Source organism: Carcharodon carcharias, chromosome 36, assembly GCF_017639515.1.
Source record: "Carcharodon carcharias isolate sCarCar2 chromosome 36, sCarCar2.pri, whole genome shotgun sequence".
Taxonomy (NCBI): Eukaryota; Metazoa; Chordata; class Chondrichthyes; order Lamniformes; family Lamnidae; genus Carcharodon; species Carcharodon carcharias.
The window spans coordinates 6,213,201-6,233,463 of record NC_054502.1 but is presented as its reverse complement, the minus strand read 5'-3'; the positions used below and the strand labels follow the sequence as shown (position 1 = coordinate 6,233,463).

The window sequence follows — 20,263 nt, the reverse complement described above, 5'->3', positions numbered from 1 at the left end:
TACAGACTGGAAAAGTCAGATGCCCAAAGGTAGTCTAGATGAGGAAGTCATAGAATGTTTTCAGAATAGTTTAGAACAGCACAGCACATTCTATTGCCAACTAGAGAGCAGGCTGCACTGGTATTGTGCAACGAGAGGATTAATTAATGACCTCATAGTGAAGGCGCTCCATAATATGACTGAATTTCACATTCAGTTTGAGGGAGAGAAGAGTGGGACTAAGACTAATATTTTAAACTTAAGACAGTTATGAGGACATGAAAGCACAGCTAACTAAAGTGAACTGGCAAATTAGGTTAAGGGCTAGGGAAATAGAGATGCAGTGGCAAACATTTAATGGGATATTTCAGAATACGCAGAATAGATGCGTTCCAACGAGAGAAAAATTCCAAGGGGAGGACCTACCGTCCGTGGTTAAGTAAAAAAACTTAAAGACAGTATCAAACTTAAAGAAAAAGCATATAATTGCACAAAAAGAGGGGTTGCAGGTCAGCAGATTGGACAGAATAGAAAGAACAGCAAAGAATTACTAAGAGATTAATAACGAGGGAAAAATTGGAGTATGAGAGAAAGCTAGCTAGGAATATAGCGACAGTAAGAATTTCTAAAGCTATTTGAAAAAGAAAAGAGTTAACAAAGTGAGCGTTGGTCCTTTGGAAAGTGAGTCTGGAGAATTAATAATGGAAAATAAGGAGATGGCAGATGAATTGGACAGGTATTTTGCATCGGTCTTCACTATAGAGGATATAAGTAACATCCCAGAAGTAGCTGTAAATCAGGAATTGGAAAGGAGGGAGGAACTCAGGAAATTACAAATTGCCAGGGAAGTGGTACTGAACAAATTGTTGGAACTGCAGACTGAGAAGTCCGCGGGTCCTGATGGACTTCATTCTAGGGTCTTAAAGGAAGTGGCTAGTGAGATAGTTGATGCATTGGTTTTAATTTCCCAAAATTCCTGAGATTTGGGCACGGTTCCATTAATTTGGAAAGCAGCAAATGTAACTCCTTTATTCAAGAAGGTAGGGAGACAAAGGGAACTACAGTCCAGTTAGCTTAACGTCTGTCATAGGGAAAATGTTAGAAGCTATTATTAAAGACGTTACAGCAGGGTACTTGGAAAAATACAAGGCAATCAGGCAGAGTCAGCATGGTTTTGTGAGAGGGAAATCACGTTTAACCAACTTATTAGAGTTCTTTGACAAAGTCACATGCTGTGGATAAAGGGGAGTTGGTAGATTTCCAGAAGGCATTTGATAAGGTGCCACATCAAAGGTTATTGTGAAAATAAAACTTCATGGTGTAGGGGGTAACACATTGGCATGAATAGAAGATTGTTTAGCTAATAGGAAGCAGAGTTGGCATAAATGGGTCAATTCCTGGTTGGCAAAATGTAATGAGTGGTGTGCCACAGGGATCAGTGCTCAACTTCTTGCAACTTATGTAAATGACTTGGGTGAAGGGACTGAAGGCATGGTTGCTAAATATGCTGATGACACAAAGGTAGGTAGGATAGTAAGTTGTGAAGAAGACATAGGAGGCTACAAGGGATCTAGATAGGTTAAATGAGTGGGCAAAGATCTGGCAAATTCTGTATAATGTGGGAAAATGTGAAATGGTCCATCTTGGGAAGAAGAATAAAAAAGAAGCATGATATCCAAGTGGTGAGAGATTGCAGAGATCTGAGATGCAGAAGGATCCGGGTGTCCTAGTGCATGAATCACAAAAAGGCTAGTATGTAGGTACAGCAAATAATCAGGAAAGCTAGTGGAATGTTATTGTTTATTGGAAGGGGAATCGAATACAAAAGTAGGGAGGTTAGGCTTAGTTATACAGGGCATTGGTGAGACCACATCTAGAGTACTGTGTACAGTATTGGTCTCCTTCCCCAAGGAAGGATGTAAACCTGTAAGAAGTAGTTCACAGAAGATTTACCAGACTACCTGGAATGGGTGGGTTGTCTTATGAGGAAAGGCTGGACAGACTAGTCATGCATCCACTGGAGTTTGGAAGAGTAAGAGGCGACTTGATTGAAACATATAAGATCCCGAGGGGTCTTGACAGGGGGGATGTGGAGAAGATGTTTCCTCTTGTGGGAGGATCTAGAACTTGGGGTCTCTGTTTAAAAGTGAGGAATCGTCCATTTCAGACAGATGAGGAGAATTTTTTTCTCAAAGGGTCGTGAGTCTTTGGAACTCTCTTCCTGAAAAGGCGGTGGAAGCAGAGTCTTTGAATAGCTTTAGGGCAGAGGTGGATAGATTCTTGATAAGCTAGCGGGTGAAAAGTTATCAGGGGGAGGCAGGAATGTGGAGTTGAGGTTACAGACAGATCCACCATGATCTTATTGAACAGTGGAGTAGGCTTGTGTGGCCTACTCGTATGTTTGTGTAAGGTAGAGCAACGAAACCATTTCTGCTGGTGGGTGAGTCTGTGACTATGGGACATGGGCTCTAATTTCCAAGGCTTTCGAGAGTGACATTAGAAGCCTCTTCTACATACCAGGGGTGGTAGAAGTTTGCAATTTTCATCTGCTAACTGGATCATTAATTTTAAAACTTGAGTCAGGTTGATTCCTATTAACCAAGGGTTTTGGGGATGTATAGATTTTGGCTCACGGATCAGCCACGATCTCATTAAATGGTGGAACGTTCTCCTATGCTTTGCTCTTATTTACTTCTTTATTCCCCATTAAGATCATCCCTCTTACCCCAGCTCGCCCAATCCCAGTTTGCGCATCCCAGTAACCAGCTGCAGCTAGATGGGAGCGGTCAGCTTGGATTTTGGATGCAAGTCTCTGGAGTGGGACTTGAAGCCACTGTCCACTGATTCCATAAGACCATAAGACATAGGAGCAGAAATTAGGCCATTCGGCCCATCGAGTCTGCTCCGCCATTCAATCATGGCTGATAAGTTTCTCAACCCCGTTCTCCTGCCTTCTCCCCGTAACCTTTGATCCCCCTTACCAAACAAGAACCTACCTATCTTGGTCTTAAATACACTCAATGATTCGGAGCGCTATGCCCAACGGGTCAGGCTGGGCCAAGGTTAGCCTGTAAGTTGTAGGGGAGCAGGGAGGCTGATGCTGCATTTACACCAGCCTTCGGCGTGTGTTTCCCGAGCACCCAGACCAGCTGGTGGCTTGAGGAGCCAGCTGAAAATGAACCAGCTGCTCTTGAAGTTGTCAGAATACAGCGAGGGTGTGGCGGTGCGGATCGAGACTCTTGTGTGGGGGAAGCCGAGTGACCAGTGTAAAAACAAGTAAGGAGGAGCCAGGCTGAGAAGCAGGAAAGGAGCCCCATCCCGGTTAAATGCTTCAGTTTTCTCGAGGCCCCCAGAGCACAGCCTCCTCGCACCAGAAGCTAATTAACTGTGGAGGGTTTAATCTGTCACACTTCAGAGCCTCCTGCTGAAGGAGACTGTTTGTGTTCATTCTCCCTTGCAAGGGGAGCCTTTGAAACAAATTGAAATCTAGATTGCATTGTAAGAGGGAGAAAGAACCTTCGGTGGGAGTGGGGACAGTGTCAGCTGCCGCTCAGTGGGTAGCGCGTTCGGTCGCCTCTGATGCAGAAGGTCGTGGGTTCAAGTCCCACTCCAGAGACTTGCGTACATAATGGGAGCTGATGCACCCTGTTAACGTTCCCTCTCAGCAATCCGCAAGGTACTGTGCAGGCTGCTTGCAAATTGCCCAGTGTGGGAAAAGCACACCCAGACAAAGAAAGGAAGTTTAGAAGGGGCCATGTAAAGATGTAAATGCATGAGAAGCATTTCAGAGAAGGTTTACTAGATTGGTGCCGGGACCTGGTGGGTTATTTTACAAGGAAAGGCTGGACAGGCGAGGCAACTTGATTGAAACATGGAAGACCCACAGGGGGTCTTGACAAGGGTGGTGGATGTGGAGAGGATGTGGGAGCATCTAGAACTTGGGGTCAGTGTTTAAAAATAAGGGGTCGCCCAGTTGGGGCAGGGATGAGGAACAACGTTTCCTCAAAAGGCGGTGGAAGCAGAATCCTTGAATACCTTTAAGGCAGAGGTAGATAGACTCTCGTAGAAAGGTTAGCGGGGATAGGCAGGAATGTGAGCTTGCAACCACCGTGACCTTACCGATTGGCGGAGCAGGCTTGAGGGGCTGAGTGGCCGATCCCCCGCTTCTAATTCATACGTCCGTATGTACGCTCATGTTGAAATGAGCAGGCTCTGCGGGACAGCAAAGGAAAATTCAGTGGAACGTTGCTCCCAGTGCAGCCCTGGAGGGAGCGCTGCGCTCTTGAAGGTTCACAAGCCATTCAACCAAGGCCCAGTGTGCCATCTCGGGTGGACGTGAAAGATCCTGTGGCACTATTTCGAAGATTAGCAGGGGAGTCCCCCCCCCCCCCCACTCCCGGCAGTGTCCCGGGTCAATATCTATCCTTCAACCAACGTTGTGTTCAAAGAAAAAGACCTGATTGTTATCACGTAGTTGTTTGTGGGATCTTGCTGTGCGCAAAGTGGCTGCCATGTTTCCTGCACGAGAGCAGCGGCTGAGCTCGGATTAGCTAACCCCTAACCCACTGCCTGTTATTGGGATGACCACCACAAGGGGAACTGGCACCTGTATTCGAGCTCCTGATCCTTCCTTTTCACCCCCTCCCCCCCACCTCCGCACAATACCGCTCAGTTGGCCAGTGTCGAATTGGGCTGGAGTGTCTGGGACGATCCCAGTTACTACCCCTCATTTGTGGTAAGCAGGCCGATCTCATCAAATCATAGAAACAGTGTGGGGGAGAAGGACAGCTGCTTTGAAGAGCAACCCCCCCCAGTTAGCCCCAGTCTCCCCTTTTCCCATTGTCCTGCAATTTTAATTCCCAAGTCCTTATCCAGTTCCCTACTGTTGAATCTGTTTGATGGTGTATCCTGAATCCTAACCACTGGCTCCTTCGTTTCAACTTGTGACGTGAGGAATGAGTGGTTAGGGCTGGGATTGCAAACTGATAGAAAGGCAGCCTTGCGTTTCTATAAAAGCAAAACACAGCGGCTGCTGGAAATCTGAAACGGCAACAGAAAGTGCTGGAAAAACTCAGCACCTGTGGAGAGAGGAAGAGAGTTAACGTTTCGAGTCCGGATGACGCCCTGAAGAAGGGCCACGCGGACTCGGAAGCATTAACTCTTGCTTCTCTCCCCACAGACGCAGCCAGACCTGCTGAGTTTTTCCAGCACTTTCTGTTGTTGTTTCCGCCTTGTATTTCTGTTGTACCTCGCAGAGACCCTCGGGCGGTCCCTTTACAGGCGATGAAGCACTTCAGAAGCGAGGGCACTGTTTGCAGTGTAGGAAACGTTGGAGGCAGGTTGCTGCAGTGTCATCTGTTAGGGAGGAGACAGCAGAGTGCATTCCTAACCCTGATCGCTTCCAGGTAGCGGTGTTTGCATGTCCACATTTGGGGCGCGGGTGACGCCTCCCACAGTTGAACATTCCAGCAGTGTTCCATACCTCGGCTGACAGACCAAGTTTGGGCGCTTGGCAGAGGTGCTGGAGGACACCCTTACCCCAGCAAGAGTTGGCACCCCAAAAGTGAGCACGAGCAACGTCCATTTATATAGCACCTTAATGTTGTAAAACGTCCCAAGGCTCTTCACAGGAGCTTGGCACTGAGCTATCAGTAAGGAGATATCAGGACAGGTGGCCAGAGAAAGGGTGGGTTGAGGCGATGGAGGAATTTTGAAAACAGGGCAGGAATTTTACAATCGAGGTGTTCCTGGACTGGGAGCCAGCGCAGGTCAGCGAGGACAAGGGTGATAGGTGAGCGGGAGGAATCTGGCGGTTAAAGAGAGGTTGAATTCGGGGTGCTTCCAAGGAGCTGGAGTAACAATGGGAAGCTCGTTGTACTGTGCACAATCCCACATTGCACATGTTACATCACCATTCTCTGTAAGACAATAATTGCTGTCAGGAGCAACTGGCAAAGGAGCCAAATTTATTTCTTCCTTCCTTTCTTTCTTGCTTCCTTCCTTCCCACCCCCCCCCCTCCTCTTCGAGAAGGACGATTTTGATACAGAACTCATGGTGACGCTGGCCTCCTGCCTTGTGGAACTGTTCAAGGGACACTTCAGGGGCGAGGTCCTGCCAGAAGAGATCACTGAGGAGTAAGTGATGACTTGAGCAAGTGTGTTTTTCTTCTATGTTATCATACCCGCACCTCTTGATTGAGTGGAAGTTGCTAGACGCCGGAGCCTGTTATTGAGTGGGTGGGAAGAGAGACTGGGAAAGAGGTGGAAATCATAAGAATAATAAATTGGATTTACTCCACAACCAGCACAGGTACAGAACCAGCTGACCAGCCTTCTAGCAGCATTCAACTCTCATGGCTGACATCACACTTCTTGACGCGCTGTGCCAGTATTTCAATTCGCAGCCTGCCACAACGCTGGAGCTCAGACCCGAGAACTCCAAACATGACACATTTCTGGACTTACTCGGAATATTCAACAGCTGAGCTGAGATGACTTAAAGAGAGGTCTTTAAGACTTCCTCAGCGCTGACCCTCCGACAGTGCGGGGCTCCCTCAGCGCTGACTCTCCAACAGTGCGGTGTTCCCACAGCGCTGACCCTCAAACAGTGCAGCGCTCCCTCAGTACTGACCCTCCGACAGTGCGGCGCTCCCTCTGTACTGACCCTCCGACAGTGCGGTGCTCCTTCTGTACTGACCCTCCGACAGTGCGGTGCTTCCTCTGTACTGACCCTCCGACAGTGCGGCGCTCCCTCAGTACTGACCCTCCGACAGTGCGGTGCTCCCTCTGTACTGACCCTCCGACAGTGCGGTGCTCCCTCAGCGCTGACTCACCAACAGTGTGGTGCTCCCTCAGCGTTGACCCTCAAACAGTGCGGCGCTCCCTCTGTACTGACCCTCCGACAGTGCGGCTCTCCCTCAGTACTGACCCTCCAACAGTGCAGCACTCCCTCAGCGTTGACCCTCAAACAGTGCAGCGCTCCCTCTGTACTGATCCTCCGACAGTGCGGCTCTCCCCCAGTACTGACCCTCCAACAGTGCGGCACTCCCTCAGCACTGACCCTCTGACAGTGCGGCGCTCCCTCGGCGCTGACCCTCCGACAGTGCGGCGCTCCCTCGGCGCTGACCCTCCGACAGTGCGGCGCTCCCTCTGCTCTGATCCTCTGACAGTGTGGCGCTCCCTCAGCGCTGACCCTCCGACAGTGCGGCGCTCCCTCGGTGCTGACCCTCCGACAGTGCGGCGCTCCCTCAGTGCTGACCCTCCGACAGTGCGGCGCTCCCTCAGTACTGACCCTCCGACAGTGCGGCGCTCCCTCGGTGCTGACCCTCCAACAGTGCGGCGCTCCCTCAGTACTGACCCTCCGACAGTCCAGATGGTGCTGCTGGAGGAGGATTGGGAGGCTTCGCTTTGTCAAGTTAGCCAGAGGAGACAGCTTTCTTCACTCTGGACCTGACTATTCCAGTGCTGGTTCCCACTTTACACCCTCCGTAAACTTAAATTCATGCAAAGCTCGAGTACCCATAACCTAACTCTCAGCAATCTCCCAAACTCTTCCAGTCTAGCAATGCTCCAACTTTAAATTTCTCCCCGCACTGTTCAAATCGCTACATGGCCTCGCCCTTCCTTATCTCTGTAACCTCCTCCAGCCCCTACACCCCTCCCTATCTCTGTAACCTCCTCCAGCCCCTACACCCCTCCCTATCTCAGTAACCTCCTTCGGCCCCTACACGCCTCCCTATCTCTGTAACTCCTCCAGCCCCTACACCCCTCCCTATCTCTGTAACCTCCTCCAGCCCCTACACCCCTCCCTATCTCTGTAACCTCCTCCAGCCCCTACACCCCTCCCTATCTCTGTAACCTCCTCCAGCCCCTACACCCCTCCCTATCTCAGTAACCACCTCCAGTCCCTACACCCCTCCCTATCTCTGTAACCTCCTCCAGTCCCTACACCCCTCCCTATCTCTGTAAACTCCTCCAGCCCCTACACCCCTCCCTATCTCTGTAACCTCCTCCAGTCCCTACACCCCTCCCTATCTCTGTAACCACCTCCAGTCCCTACACCCCTCCCTATCTCTGTAACCTCCTCCAGTCCCTACACTCCTCCCTATCTCTGTAAACTCCTCCAGCCCCTACACCCCTCCCTATCTCTGTAAACTCCTCCAGCCCCTACACCCCTCCCTATCTCTGTAACCTCCTCCAGTCCCTACACCCCTCCCTATCTCTGTAACCTCCTCCAGCCCCCACACCCCTCCCTATCTCTGTAACCTCCTCCAGTCCCTACACCCCTCCCTATCTCTGTAACCACCTCCAGTCCCTACGCCCCTCCCTATCTCTGTAACCTCCTCCAGTCCCTACACCCCTCCCTATCTCTGTAAACTCCTCCAGCCCCTACACCCCTCCCTATCTCTGTAAACTCCTCCAGCCCCTACACCCCTCCCTATCTCTGTAACCTCCTCCAGTCCCTACACCCCTCCCTATCTCTGTAACCTCCTCCAGCCCCCACACCCCTCCCTATCTCTGTAAACTCCTCCAGCCCCTACACCCCTCCCTATCTCAGTAACCACCTCCAGTCCCTACACCCCTCCCTATCTCTGTAACCTCCTCCAGTCCCTACACCCCTCCCTATCTCTGTAACCACCTCCAGTCCCTACACCCCTCCCTATCTCTGTAACCTCCTCCAGCCCCTACACCCCTCCCTATCTCTGTAACCTCCTCCAGCCCCTACACCCCTCCCTATCTCTGTAACCTCCTCCAGTCCCTACACCCCTCCCTATCTCTGTAAACTCCTCCAGCCCCTACACCCCTCCCTATCTCTGTAACCTCCTCCAGTCCCTACACCCCTCCCTATCTCTGTAACCTCCTCCAGTCCCTACACCCCTCCCTATCTCTGTAAACTCCTCCAGCCCCTACACCCCTCCCTATCTCTGTAACCTGCTCCAGCCCCTACACCCCTCCCTATCTCTGTAAACTCCTCCAGTCCCTACACCCCTCCCTATCTCTGTAACCTCCTCCAGCCCCCACACCCCTCCCTATCTCTGTAAACTCCTCCAGTCCCTACACCCCTCCCTATCTCTGTAACCTCCTCCAGACGTACACCCTTCCCTATCTCTGTAACCTCCTCCAGCCCCTACACCCCTCCCTACCTCTGTAACCTCCTCCAGCCCCTACACCCCTCCCTATCTCTGGATCCTTCTCTGGCCCCACAACCCTCTGAGATTGCTGTGCTCCCTGTGCCCTCGCCCGCTCCCTGTGCCCTCGCCCGCTCCCTGTGCCCTCGCCCGCTCCCTGTGCCCTCGCCCGCTCCCTGTGCCCTCGCCCGCTCCCTGTGCCCTCGCCCGCTCCCTCTGCTTACCCCGTTTCGAGCTGTTCATTAGGACTGACCTCTTTTACTAAAGTTTTGGCCAGCTGTCTCTACCATCTCCTATGTGGCCCAGGGTCAAATTCTGTCTGATTTACATTCCTGTTAAGAACCTTTTAGTGATTCCCAATGTTCAGGGGAATAGTTGTTTACCGTGTGACATGTGTTTCAGATCCCTGGAGGAGTCGGTGGGCAAACCGCTTTATGTTACGTTCAGGTGAGTGATATCTACAACTCAGTTGGATGTAGTACATGTAAGTAACTGATCAGGAGGAACCCAAGCCCAGCTCTCTTCACCTTGCTCTGCGCTGCAGAATCACAAAACCCTCACTCACCTCTGCAGAGGCTGCAGCGTTCCCCTGCTGGTGTCTAGGATCTTCCCGCTAGCTTTAGTCCAGACATGGAGTTGTCAGGTGTGACTTAGAGCTGCGACTTGCAGACCCCCTTCCCCCGGCAACCTGCTTTTTGGCCCACCCGTGAACAAGTGCGTTCGGAGTATAAACAAGGACCATTAAACAGGAACCCAGAATCTGTGCCTTTGGGGTAGGAGAGGCGGGGGGGGGGAAGAGACCAGTAATAAACTGGAGCCTCTTTTTAAAATCATTCTGGCGGTACATACGTCCGAATAATGAGCAGGAGTAGGCCATTCGGCCCCTCGAGCCTGCTCCGCCATTTGATAAGATCGTGGCTGGTCTGGTTGTGACCTCAGCTGTACTTTTCTGTCTGCCCTCCTATGCCCTTTGACTCCCATGTCAGTCACGAACCTGTCTAACACAGCCTTAAAAATATTCAAGGACCCATCCTCCACCACGCTCTGGGGAAGAGAACTCCACAGACTAACGCCACTCCCCAGAGTAAAAATTTCTCTCCCACCCGACATTGTGTAAGCTGCCATGTAGGAATTTTTACTGTTATTCGATGAGTAAAATCATTTAGCGACTAGGCGCTGCATTGACGCGGTGGCCCGCTGACTAGTTATCGGCTTTGCGCGCCGGACTTCTCTCGCGCTCTGAGTGATCCGAGTGACCCTTGACCCAACCTGGCCCAAAAGCCGGCAATGCTGCGAAATCTGGCACGGACTCGGTCCCGAAGACTCCAGTTTTGAGAGGCTGTACCTCTATGTCCTCGAGCAAGGGGACCAAAACTGTGAACGGTATCCTCGATGTGGCTTCGGCAACATCCTATACAACTGCAGTAAGACTTCCCTACTTTTATATTCCATTCCCCTCGCAATAAATGTCAATGCTCCATTTGCCGTCCTAAGCGCTTGCTGTGCCTGCACACTAACTTTTTGTGATTCGTGTGACAGGACACCCAAATCCTGCTGCGTTGCAGAGTTCTGCAACCTCTCTCTCCATTTCAATAACATGCTGCTTTTTTATTCTTCCGACCAAAGTGGACAAGTTTACATTTGCCTACATTGTACTGCCAGCTGCCAATCTTTTGCCCACTTGGTTAACCTATCTATGTCCTTTTGCAGACTCTTTATGTCCGCTTGACAGATTACTCTCCTACCTATCTTTGTGTCATCAGCAAATTTAGCAACGACATATTCGTTCCCTCGTCCAAGTCATTGATGTGGATTGTAAAATAATTCAGGCCCCAGCACTGATCCCTGTGGCATCTTGCCAACCTGAAAATGACCCATTTAACCCTACTCTGTTTCCTGTTAGCTAATCTATCCTCCGTCCGTGCCAATATGTTACCGCCTACACCATGTGCTCTTATCTTGTTTGGTCCCCTTTGATGTGGTACCTTGTCAAATTCCTTTTGGAAATGTAAGTACACCACATCTACAGGTTCCCCTTTATCCACCTTGCTTACTACTTCTTCAAAAATCTCTAATAAATTAGTTAAACACCATTTCCCTTTCATAAACCCATGTTGACTCTGATCGAATTATGATTTTGAAATATCCTGCTACGAAGTTCCCTATGATGGATGTTGGACCAACTGGACTGTAGTGTCCTGCTTTCTGTCTCCCTCCTTTCTTGAACAGAGGAGTCACGTTCACTATTTTCCAATCTAATGGGACCTCTCTGGAGTTTAGGGAGTTTTGGACAATTACAACCATTGCATCTACTATCTCTGTAGCCACTTCTATTATGACCCTTGTTTTGAAGCCTATCAGGTCCTGGGGATCTGGACATCACTGACAAGACCGGCAGTTATTGCTCATCTCTCGTTTACTGCGTGAAAAGGCTGGGGGTGAGCCACCTTTTGAACCACTGCAGCCTGGGTGGTGCAGGTACACCCACAGAGCCGGGAGGGAGGGAGCATTAGGATTGTGACCCAGCGATGATGGTGGAACGGCCCATTATAGTACCACGTCCAGGATAGTGTGGAACACAGCGGTTGGTGGTGTTCCCATCCATCTGCTGGCCTTCTCCTTCCAGACAGCAGTGGTCATGGCTTTGGGAGGTGCTGTTTGCTGTGAAAGGTCAAGAGGACGAAGCTGAAAATGATTCTGTATGTTCCTATGTAGGAATTTGTGTCAAATGCAGGAAGATAACAGCAGCTTCTCGTTGCTGCTGGAGCTGTTATCTGAATTATACCAGAAGCAGCCCAAGATTGGTTATCACCTTCTCTACTATCTGCGAGCCAGGTAAGAGTTCTTATCAGCTGCTGTCTCTCTGTGTGTGTTGTACTTGATAACTTACAAATAAGTGAAAACTCCTGGAGGGGCTGTGCAGTCCCCAGATCAGATACTCATTTCAAGGCTTTTTTTCTTGTGAATGGGGATGAGTAGTTCAGGACTGGACATAGTCGGACACCGCTGTTCTGATTCTCTGTCCTGTCCCCATCAAACACTCCCAGGACTGGTACAGCACGGGGTTAGATACAGAGTAAAGCTCCCTCTACACTGTCCCCATCAAACACTCCCAGGACAGGTACAGCACGGGGTTAGATACAGAGTAAAGCTCCCTCTACACTGTCCCCATCAAACACTCCCAGGACAGGTACAGCACGGGGTTAGATACAGAGTAAAGCTCCCTCTACACTGCCCCCATCAAACACTCCCAGGACAGGTACAGCACGGGGTTAGATACAGAGTAAAGCTCCCTCTACACTGTCCCCATCAAACACTCCCAGGACAGGTACAGCACGGGGTTAGATAAAGAGTAAAGCCCCCTCTACACTGTGCCACCGCTGCACCTTAACACACAACTCGAAAACCTACCCCATATTGCTCCAGGGTAACATTTGTGCCCAGCTGCCAGACACGGGGATGTAGCCTCTTTTGGTGAGATTGCCGAACTGGGGACAATTATGTGCAGTGGCTTCAGGCCCACAATGGAATGGATTAAAACCCATTTCAACAAATGGATCCTTTCACCCCGACGAGCCTTCTAGTCCAGGGAGAGTGAGCAGATTGTGATAACTCCCGCGTCCACTGTCCATTCCCCTTATTGCTGTGCTTGTTTCTTCCAGTAAAGCAGCAGCGGGGAAGATGAGACTGTATGAGTCCTTTGCCCAAGCCACACAGCTCGGTGATCTCCACACCTGTCTAATGATGGATATGAAAGCCTGTCAGGAGGACGACATCCGGTTGCTCTGCTACCTCACGCCAACTATCTACACATCGGTAAGGTCACCCACCCCTGCGGCCAGAGTATGGGATGGAGTCTCTGCTTGTATTCTGTGCTTCAGTGGGTGCCACCCTCCCCCCTGAGTCAAGGTCCTTGTGGGCTCAAGTGCCCACTTTACAGTCTGAAGCATAAAATCCAGGCTGACAGTCTCAGGGTCAGTACTGAGGGAGCGCCGCATTGTCGGAGGGTCAGTACTGAGGGAGTGCCGCACTGTCGGAGGGTCAGTACTGAGAGAGTGCCGCACTGTCAGAGGGTCAGTATTGACGGAGTGCCGCACTGTCAGAGGGTCAGTACTGAGGGAGTGCCGCACTGTCAGAGGGTCAGTACTGAGGGAGCGCCGCACTGTCGGAGGGTCAGTACTGAGGGAGTGCCACACTGTCAGAGGGTCAGCACTGATGGAGCGCCGCACTGTCGGAGGGTCAGTGCTGAGGGAGCGCCGCACTGTGGGAGGGTCAGTACTGAGGGAGTGCTGCACTGTCGGAGGGTCAGTACTGAGGGAGTGCTGCATTGTCAGAGGGTCAGTACTGAGGGAGTGCTGCACTGTCAGAGGGTCAGTACTGAGGGAGCGCCGCACTGTCGGAGGGTCAGTACTGAGGGAGCGCTGCACTGTCGGAGGGTCAGTACTGAGGGAGCGCCGCACTGTCGGAGGGTCAGTACTGAGGGAGTGCTGCACTGTGGGAGGGTCAGTACTGAGGGAGTGCTGCACTGTCGGAGGGTCAGTACTGAGGGAGTGCTGCACTGTCGGAGGGTCAGTACTGAGGGAGTGCTGCACTGTCGGAGGGTCAGTACTGAGGGAGTGCTGCACTGTCGGAGGGTCAGTACTGAGGGAGTGCTGCACTGTCGGAGGGTCAGTACTGAGGGAGTGCTGCACTGTCAGAGGGTCAGTATTGAGGGAGCGCTGCACTGTCAGAGGGTCAGTGCTGAGGGAGCGCCGCACTGTCAGAGGGTCAGTACTGAGGGAGCGCCGCACTGTCGGAGGGTCAGTACTGAGGGAGTGCTGCACTGTCGGAGGGTCAGTACTGAGGGAGTGCTGCACTGTCGGAGGGTCAGTACTGAGGGAGTGCCGCACTGTCGGAGGGTCAGTACTGAGGGAGTGCTGCACTGTCAGAGGGTCAGTGCTGAGGGAGTGCTGCACTGTCAGAGGGTCAGTACTGAGGGAGCGCCGCACTGTCAGAGGGTCAGTACTGAAGGAGTGCTGCACTGTCAGAGGGTCAGTGCTGAGTGAGTGCTGCACTTGCAGAGGGTCAGTACTGAGGGAGCGCCGCACTGTCGGAGGGTCAGTACTGAGGGAGTGCTGCACTGTCGGAGGGTCAGTACTGAGGGAGTGCCGCACTGTCGGAGGGTCAGTACTGAGGGAGTGCCGCACTGTCGGAGGGTCAGTACTGAGGGAGTGCTGCACTGTCAGAGGGTCAGTGCTGAGGGAGTGCTGCACTGTCAGAGGGTCAGTACTAAGGGAGCGCCGCACTGTCAGAGGGTCAGTACTGAAGGAGTGCTGCACTGTCAGAGGGTCAGTGCTGAATGAGTGCTGCACTTGCAGAGGGTCAGTACTGAGGGAGTGCTGCACTGTCAGAGGGTCAGTACTGAGGGAGCCCGCACTGTCGGAGGGTCAGTACTGAGGGAGTGCCGCACTGTCAGAGGGTCAGTACTGAGGGAGCCCGCACTGTCGGAGGGTCAGTACTGAGGGAGTGCCGCACTGTAGGAGGGTCAGTTCTGAGGGAGCGCCGCACTGTCGGAGGGTCAGTACTGAGGGAGTGCCGCACTGTCGGAGGGTCAGCACTGAGGGAGCGCCGCGCTGTCGGAGGGTCAGCACTGAGGGAGCGCCGCGCTGTCGGAGGGTCAGTACTGAGGGAGTGCCGCACTGTCGGAGGGTCAGTACTGAGGGAGTGCCGCACTGTCAGAGGATCAGTACTGAGGGAGTGCTGCACTGTCAGAGGGTCAGTACTGAGGGAGTGCCGCACTGTCAGAGGGTCAGTACTGAAGGAGTGCTGCACTGTCAGAGGGTCAGTGCTGAGTGAGTGCTGCACTTGCAGAGGGTCAGTACTGAGGGAGCGCCGCACTGTCGGAGGGTCAGTACTGAGGGAGTGCTGCACTGTCGGAGGGTCAGTACTGAGGGAGTGCCGCACTGTCGGAGGGTCAGTACTGAGGGAGTGCCGCACTGTCGGAGGGTCAGTACTGAGGGAGTGCTGCACTGTCAGAGGGTCAGTGCTGAGGGAGTGCTGCACTGTCAGAGGGTCAGTACTAAGGGAGCGCCGCACTGTCAGAGGGTCAGTACTGAAGGAGTGCTGCACTGTCAGAGGGTCAGTGCTGAATGAGTGCTGCACTTGCAGAGGGTCAGTACTGAGGGAGTGCTGCACTGTCAGAGGGTCAGTACTGAGGGAGCCCGCACTGTCGGAGGGTCAGTACTGAGGGAGTGCCGCACTGTCAGAGGGTCAGTACTGAGGGAGCCCGCACTGTCGGAGGGTCAGTACTGAGGGAGTGCCGCACTGTCGGAGGGTCAGTGCTGAGGGAGCGCCGCACTGTCGGAGGGTCAGTACTGAGGGAGTGCCGCACTGTCGGAGGGTCAGCACTGAGGGAGCGCCGCGCTGTCGGAGGGTCAGCACTGAGGGAGCGCCGCGCTGTCGGAGGGTCAGTACTGAGGGAGTGCCGCACTGTCGGAGGGTCAGTACTGAGGGAGTGCCGCACTGTCAGAGGATCAGTACTGAGGGAGTGCTGCACTGTCAGAGGGTCAGTACTGAGGGAGTGCCGCACTGTCGGAGGGTCAGTGCTGAGGGAATGCTGCATTTTGATGGTCCTGTCTGTTCTCTCAAATACACATCAAAGCTTCCAGGGTCATGACTGGAAGAATAGCGGGGAAGGGTCCTCCCCATTGCCCGGGGCCAAAGGTTACCCCTTAACCAACATGATTAAAAAAAAAATGATTTGGCCATTGATCCTGTTGTTGTTTTTGGAATCGTCCTGTGCACAAATTCCTGTGCTTCAACCTGACAGCAATGGCTGTGCTTTCAAAAAATGTACATTTTTAAAAAAAAATTCACCCAGCTCCTTCAGGAGAGAGAAGCCGACAAAAGTGAAATACTTCGCAAAGAGGAGGATCGTTGACTGTGGAGAACAAGGTTAACCCCGTCTCCTGTACCCTCCGCAGCACAGTCCCCTCACTCACCTCCCCTCCTCCCACATCCTGCCCCAGTGAGCGCACTCCAGGTGTGATCCAGGTGCCGACCAGGAGCAGAGCTCCCAGCCGAAGCCAGTTACCCTCGGCCCCTGGCTAGTGATTGGCTAACTGGGTAGGGAGAAGCCATGAAGAGCTCTGGGGGAGGCGATGGCGACTACACCAGAGGCTTGGGCTAATGCCATGAGGACACGGATTCAAATCCCACCAGGGCAGCTGGTGGAATTAAAATTCCGTTAATAAATCTGGAATTGAAAGCTAGTTGAAATTGAAACGACCATCGATTGTTGTAAAAACCCCATCTGGTTCACTAATGCCCCCTTAGGGGAAGGAAATCTGCTGTTCTTACCTGGTCTGGCCTACATGTGACTCCAGACCCACAGCCGTGTGGTTGCCTCCTAACTGCCCCCCTGAGATGGGCCGAGCGAGTCACTCGGTTGAAGGGAGACGTGGTCTCTGATAATCCCCAGCCGAGGTGGATCTGGTTTCCAGGGGAGACGGAGAAAGGAGCCTCTTGATTCGGCAGCGTCGTTCTCCCTGCCGGTTGTCATAGCAGCAACCCTGTTTCCAGAAGTGGTGTTGAGGCAAGAGTAGCGAGGTGGGGCTTGGTGAGAGAATGAGTTTGTCTGCCACAGTTTGGCGAAGGGGTGGAATGTGTTTCTGCTGTACAGTGGGTAACACTCTGCCTGACTCTCACAACGATGATGCGGGGTTGGACTGTGCACAACAGAGGCCTGAGGGCTTGTGCCGAGCGCACCAGCTGTATGCTGGAGTCTGCTTCCCATTGCTCCCCTTGGCCAGGGTGCTGACTCTCGCTGGGGCTTCAGTAACATCAGCTCTCCCTGACCCCCAGCCTGCTGTTCACACACAAAGCAGCTCCAAGCAATTTACGTTCAGGGGCATCACAGCCCAGCCTGGTCCTGCACTCACCCATTGTCCACACGCATGGACCCCCACATGCACCACAACAGACACCCCCTGTGCACGTGTGTACACCCCCCCCACACGTGCACATACACACATCCCCCCGCATACACACATCCCCCCGCATACACACATCCCCCCCGCATACACACATCCCCCCCGCATACACACATCCCCCGCATACACACATCCCCCTGCATACACACATCCCCTCGCATACACACATGCCCCCGCATACACACACACCCACGCATACACACACCCCCCGCGCATACACACATCCCCCCCGCATACACACATCTCCCGCATACACACATCCCCCCGCATACACACACATGCCCGCATACACTCACCCCCGCATACACACACAACCCTGCATACACACATCCCCCCGCATACACACACCCCTGCATACACACACATCCCCCCGCATACACACATCCCCCCGCATACACACATCCCCCCGCATACACACATCCCCCCGCATACACACATCCCCCCCCATACACACACACCCCCGCATACACACATCCCCCTGCATACACACATCCCCCCGCATACACACATACCCCCGCATACACACATCCCCCCGCATACACACATCCCCCCGCATACACACATCCCCCCGCATACACACACACCCCCGCATACACACACACCCCTGCATACACACATCCCCCCGCATACACACACACGCCCGCATACACACACCCCTGCATACACACATCCCCCCGCATACACACACCCCCCCGCATACACACATCCCCCTGCATACACACATCCCCCCACATACACACACCCCTGCATACACACACATCCCCCCCCATACACACACACCCCCGCATACACACACACCCCCGCATACACACACACCCCCGCAAACACACACCCCTGCATACACACACATCCCCCCGCATACACACATCCCCCCGCATACACACATCCCCCCGCATACACACATCCCCCCCCATACACACACACCCCCGCATACACACATCCCCCTGCATACACACATCCCCCCGCATACACACACACCCCCGCATACACACACACCCCCGCATACACACACACCCCCGCATACACACATCCCCTGCATACACACATCCCCTGCATACACACACATCCCCCCGCATACACACATCCCCCCGCATACACACATCCCCCCGCATACACACACACCCCCGCATACACACACACCCCCTGCATACACACATCCCCCCGCATACACACACACCCCCGCATACACACATCCCCCCGCATACACACATCCCCCCGCATACACACACACCCCTGCATACACACACACCCCCGCATACACACATCCCCCCGCATACACACACACCCCCGCATACACACACACCCCCTGCATACACACATCCCCCCGCATACACACACACCCCCGCATACACACATCCCCCCGCATACACACATCCCCCCGCATACACACACACCCCCGCATACACACACACCCCCTGCATACACACATCCCCCCGCATACACACACACCCCCGCATACACACATCCCCCCGCATACACACATCCCCCCGCATACACACACACCCCTGCATACACACATCCCCCCGCATACACACACACCCCCACATACACACACACCCCCGCATACACACACACCCCCACATACACACACACACCCGCATACCCCCCTCCCCCCGCATACACCCCCCCCTGCATACACACACACACCCTCCCCACATACATATACGCCCCCCCCACACACACACTGCACCCCCCCCCGGGCATGCGGGCACATATCCCCGCACACTAGCCCCCACCCCATACATACACAAACAAGGTGAGGACAGAGCTGAATTAACCGCTATCCCTCTCTTTTCCCTCCCTCCGCCAATCCTTTCCCCTCTGCCTTCCCAACCCCGCTGCTCAAACCCAGTTTGGAGCAGCAGCACTTCTGTCCTGGGTTTGTATGTCCCTGTGTATCTCGCAGGGCAGCCCGCGTGCAGGAGTGGAGCTGATTCTACTCTCTCAAATGTCACTGTGCATCAAATCCTCTCTCCTCCATGGGCCGGCAGCCATCGACTTGCCCTTTCTGCCTATTCCCTTGCAGTGCTGAGGGAGCCCTGCTTTGTCAGATGCTCCAACTTTCAGTTGCGAGAAAGACAGACTTGCGTTTCTGTCATGCCATTCATGACGCTTGACACATCGTTTCAGTGGTCAAGTAGGAATGAGGTTAAACCAGGTGATAAAAAAAATGAACAGAGTGAAACAGAAGATTCCACCGCACTATTGGAAGTGTAGCAGGTGGCGTGGTCCATGTTTTTACCCTTCACTTTACCAGTATTGCTAATGCTGATTATCAGTTTGTGTATCTCAGTGTGAGAGTTTGCTGCGTGCAAATTGGCTTCCTTTTTTGCTGCAGTAACCATGACTACACCTCCACGTAGTTAATTGGAAGCCTTATCTTCCCTTCCAGCAGTAGGATAATAACTAGAGCATTTATTTTAACTGCAGTTCTCCCGTGGGTGCAGCACTAGGTGCGTCAGCCTAGACTTGGCACTCAAGTCCCTGACATCTGAAGCCACAGGATTGTGACTGTGAGGTGACGGAGTGCTACACACTGAGTCAGCACTGACAGGTGGACCACCAGAGGTAGCAGAAGAAGCCCACAGTCCCTTCTGAAGGACAGCTCTCCCAACAAGTACCTGCCCTGTTCTGTTCTGTGGCTTCATCGGTGAAAGCTGAGCAAGCTGACCAGCAGGAACCAGTGAGAATTGCCAATACAGAAATGGGCCATTCGGCCCCTTCTGCTCTGTTCTGGTGTATCTGCTCCACACGAGCCTCCTCCCCACCCCCTCTTTACCTCACCCCATCACCACATCCTTCTACTCCTTTCTCTCATGGGTTTATCCAGCTTCCCACCCCCACTGCGTCTCAATGCATCTCTGCTGTTCACCTCGACCACTCCCTGTGGGAGAGAGTTCCACAGTCTCGCCACTCTGAGTGAAGAAGTTCCTCCTGAGTACCCGACAGGATTTATTAGTGACTGTCATATATTGAAAGCCTACTAATTCTAACCTACCTGAGTGGAAACATCTCCTCTGCTTCTACCCCTATCAAACACCTCCATCTTTCTGAAGATCAAAACAGGTCACCCCCTCGGCTTCTCCTCTCTACATGAAATAGACCCAGCCCGTTCGGCCTTTACTGAGCTCTCACCTGCAGCTGAAGAAATTGGGAGGCAGAGGTGTTGTATTTTATGACCAGCAA

General features: G+C 52.9%; 1 protein-coding gene across 4 annotated transcripts in view; it reads left to right on the top strand.

Annotated features, from left to right (window-relative positions):
- Positions 1 to 20,263, top strand: part of ints3 (integrator complex subunit 3) — a 274,531-nt gene that overhangs the window by 209,048 nt on the left and 45,220 nt on the right. For all 4 annotated transcript variants that reach the window (XM_041179822.1, XM_041179821.1, XM_041179823.1 and 1 more), the window contains 4 exons: positions 6,011 to 6,114; positions 9,510 to 9,554; positions 11,823 to 11,942; positions 12,770 to 12,923. In XM_041179822.1, coding sequence (XP_041035756.1) covers positions 6,011 to 6,114; positions 9,510 to 9,554; positions 11,823 to 11,942; positions 12,770 to 12,923 — 423 coding nt within the window. The remainder of the gene's footprint in view (positions 1 to 6,010; positions 6,115 to 9,509; positions 9,555 to 11,822; positions 11,943 to 12,769; positions 12,924 to 20,263) is intronic.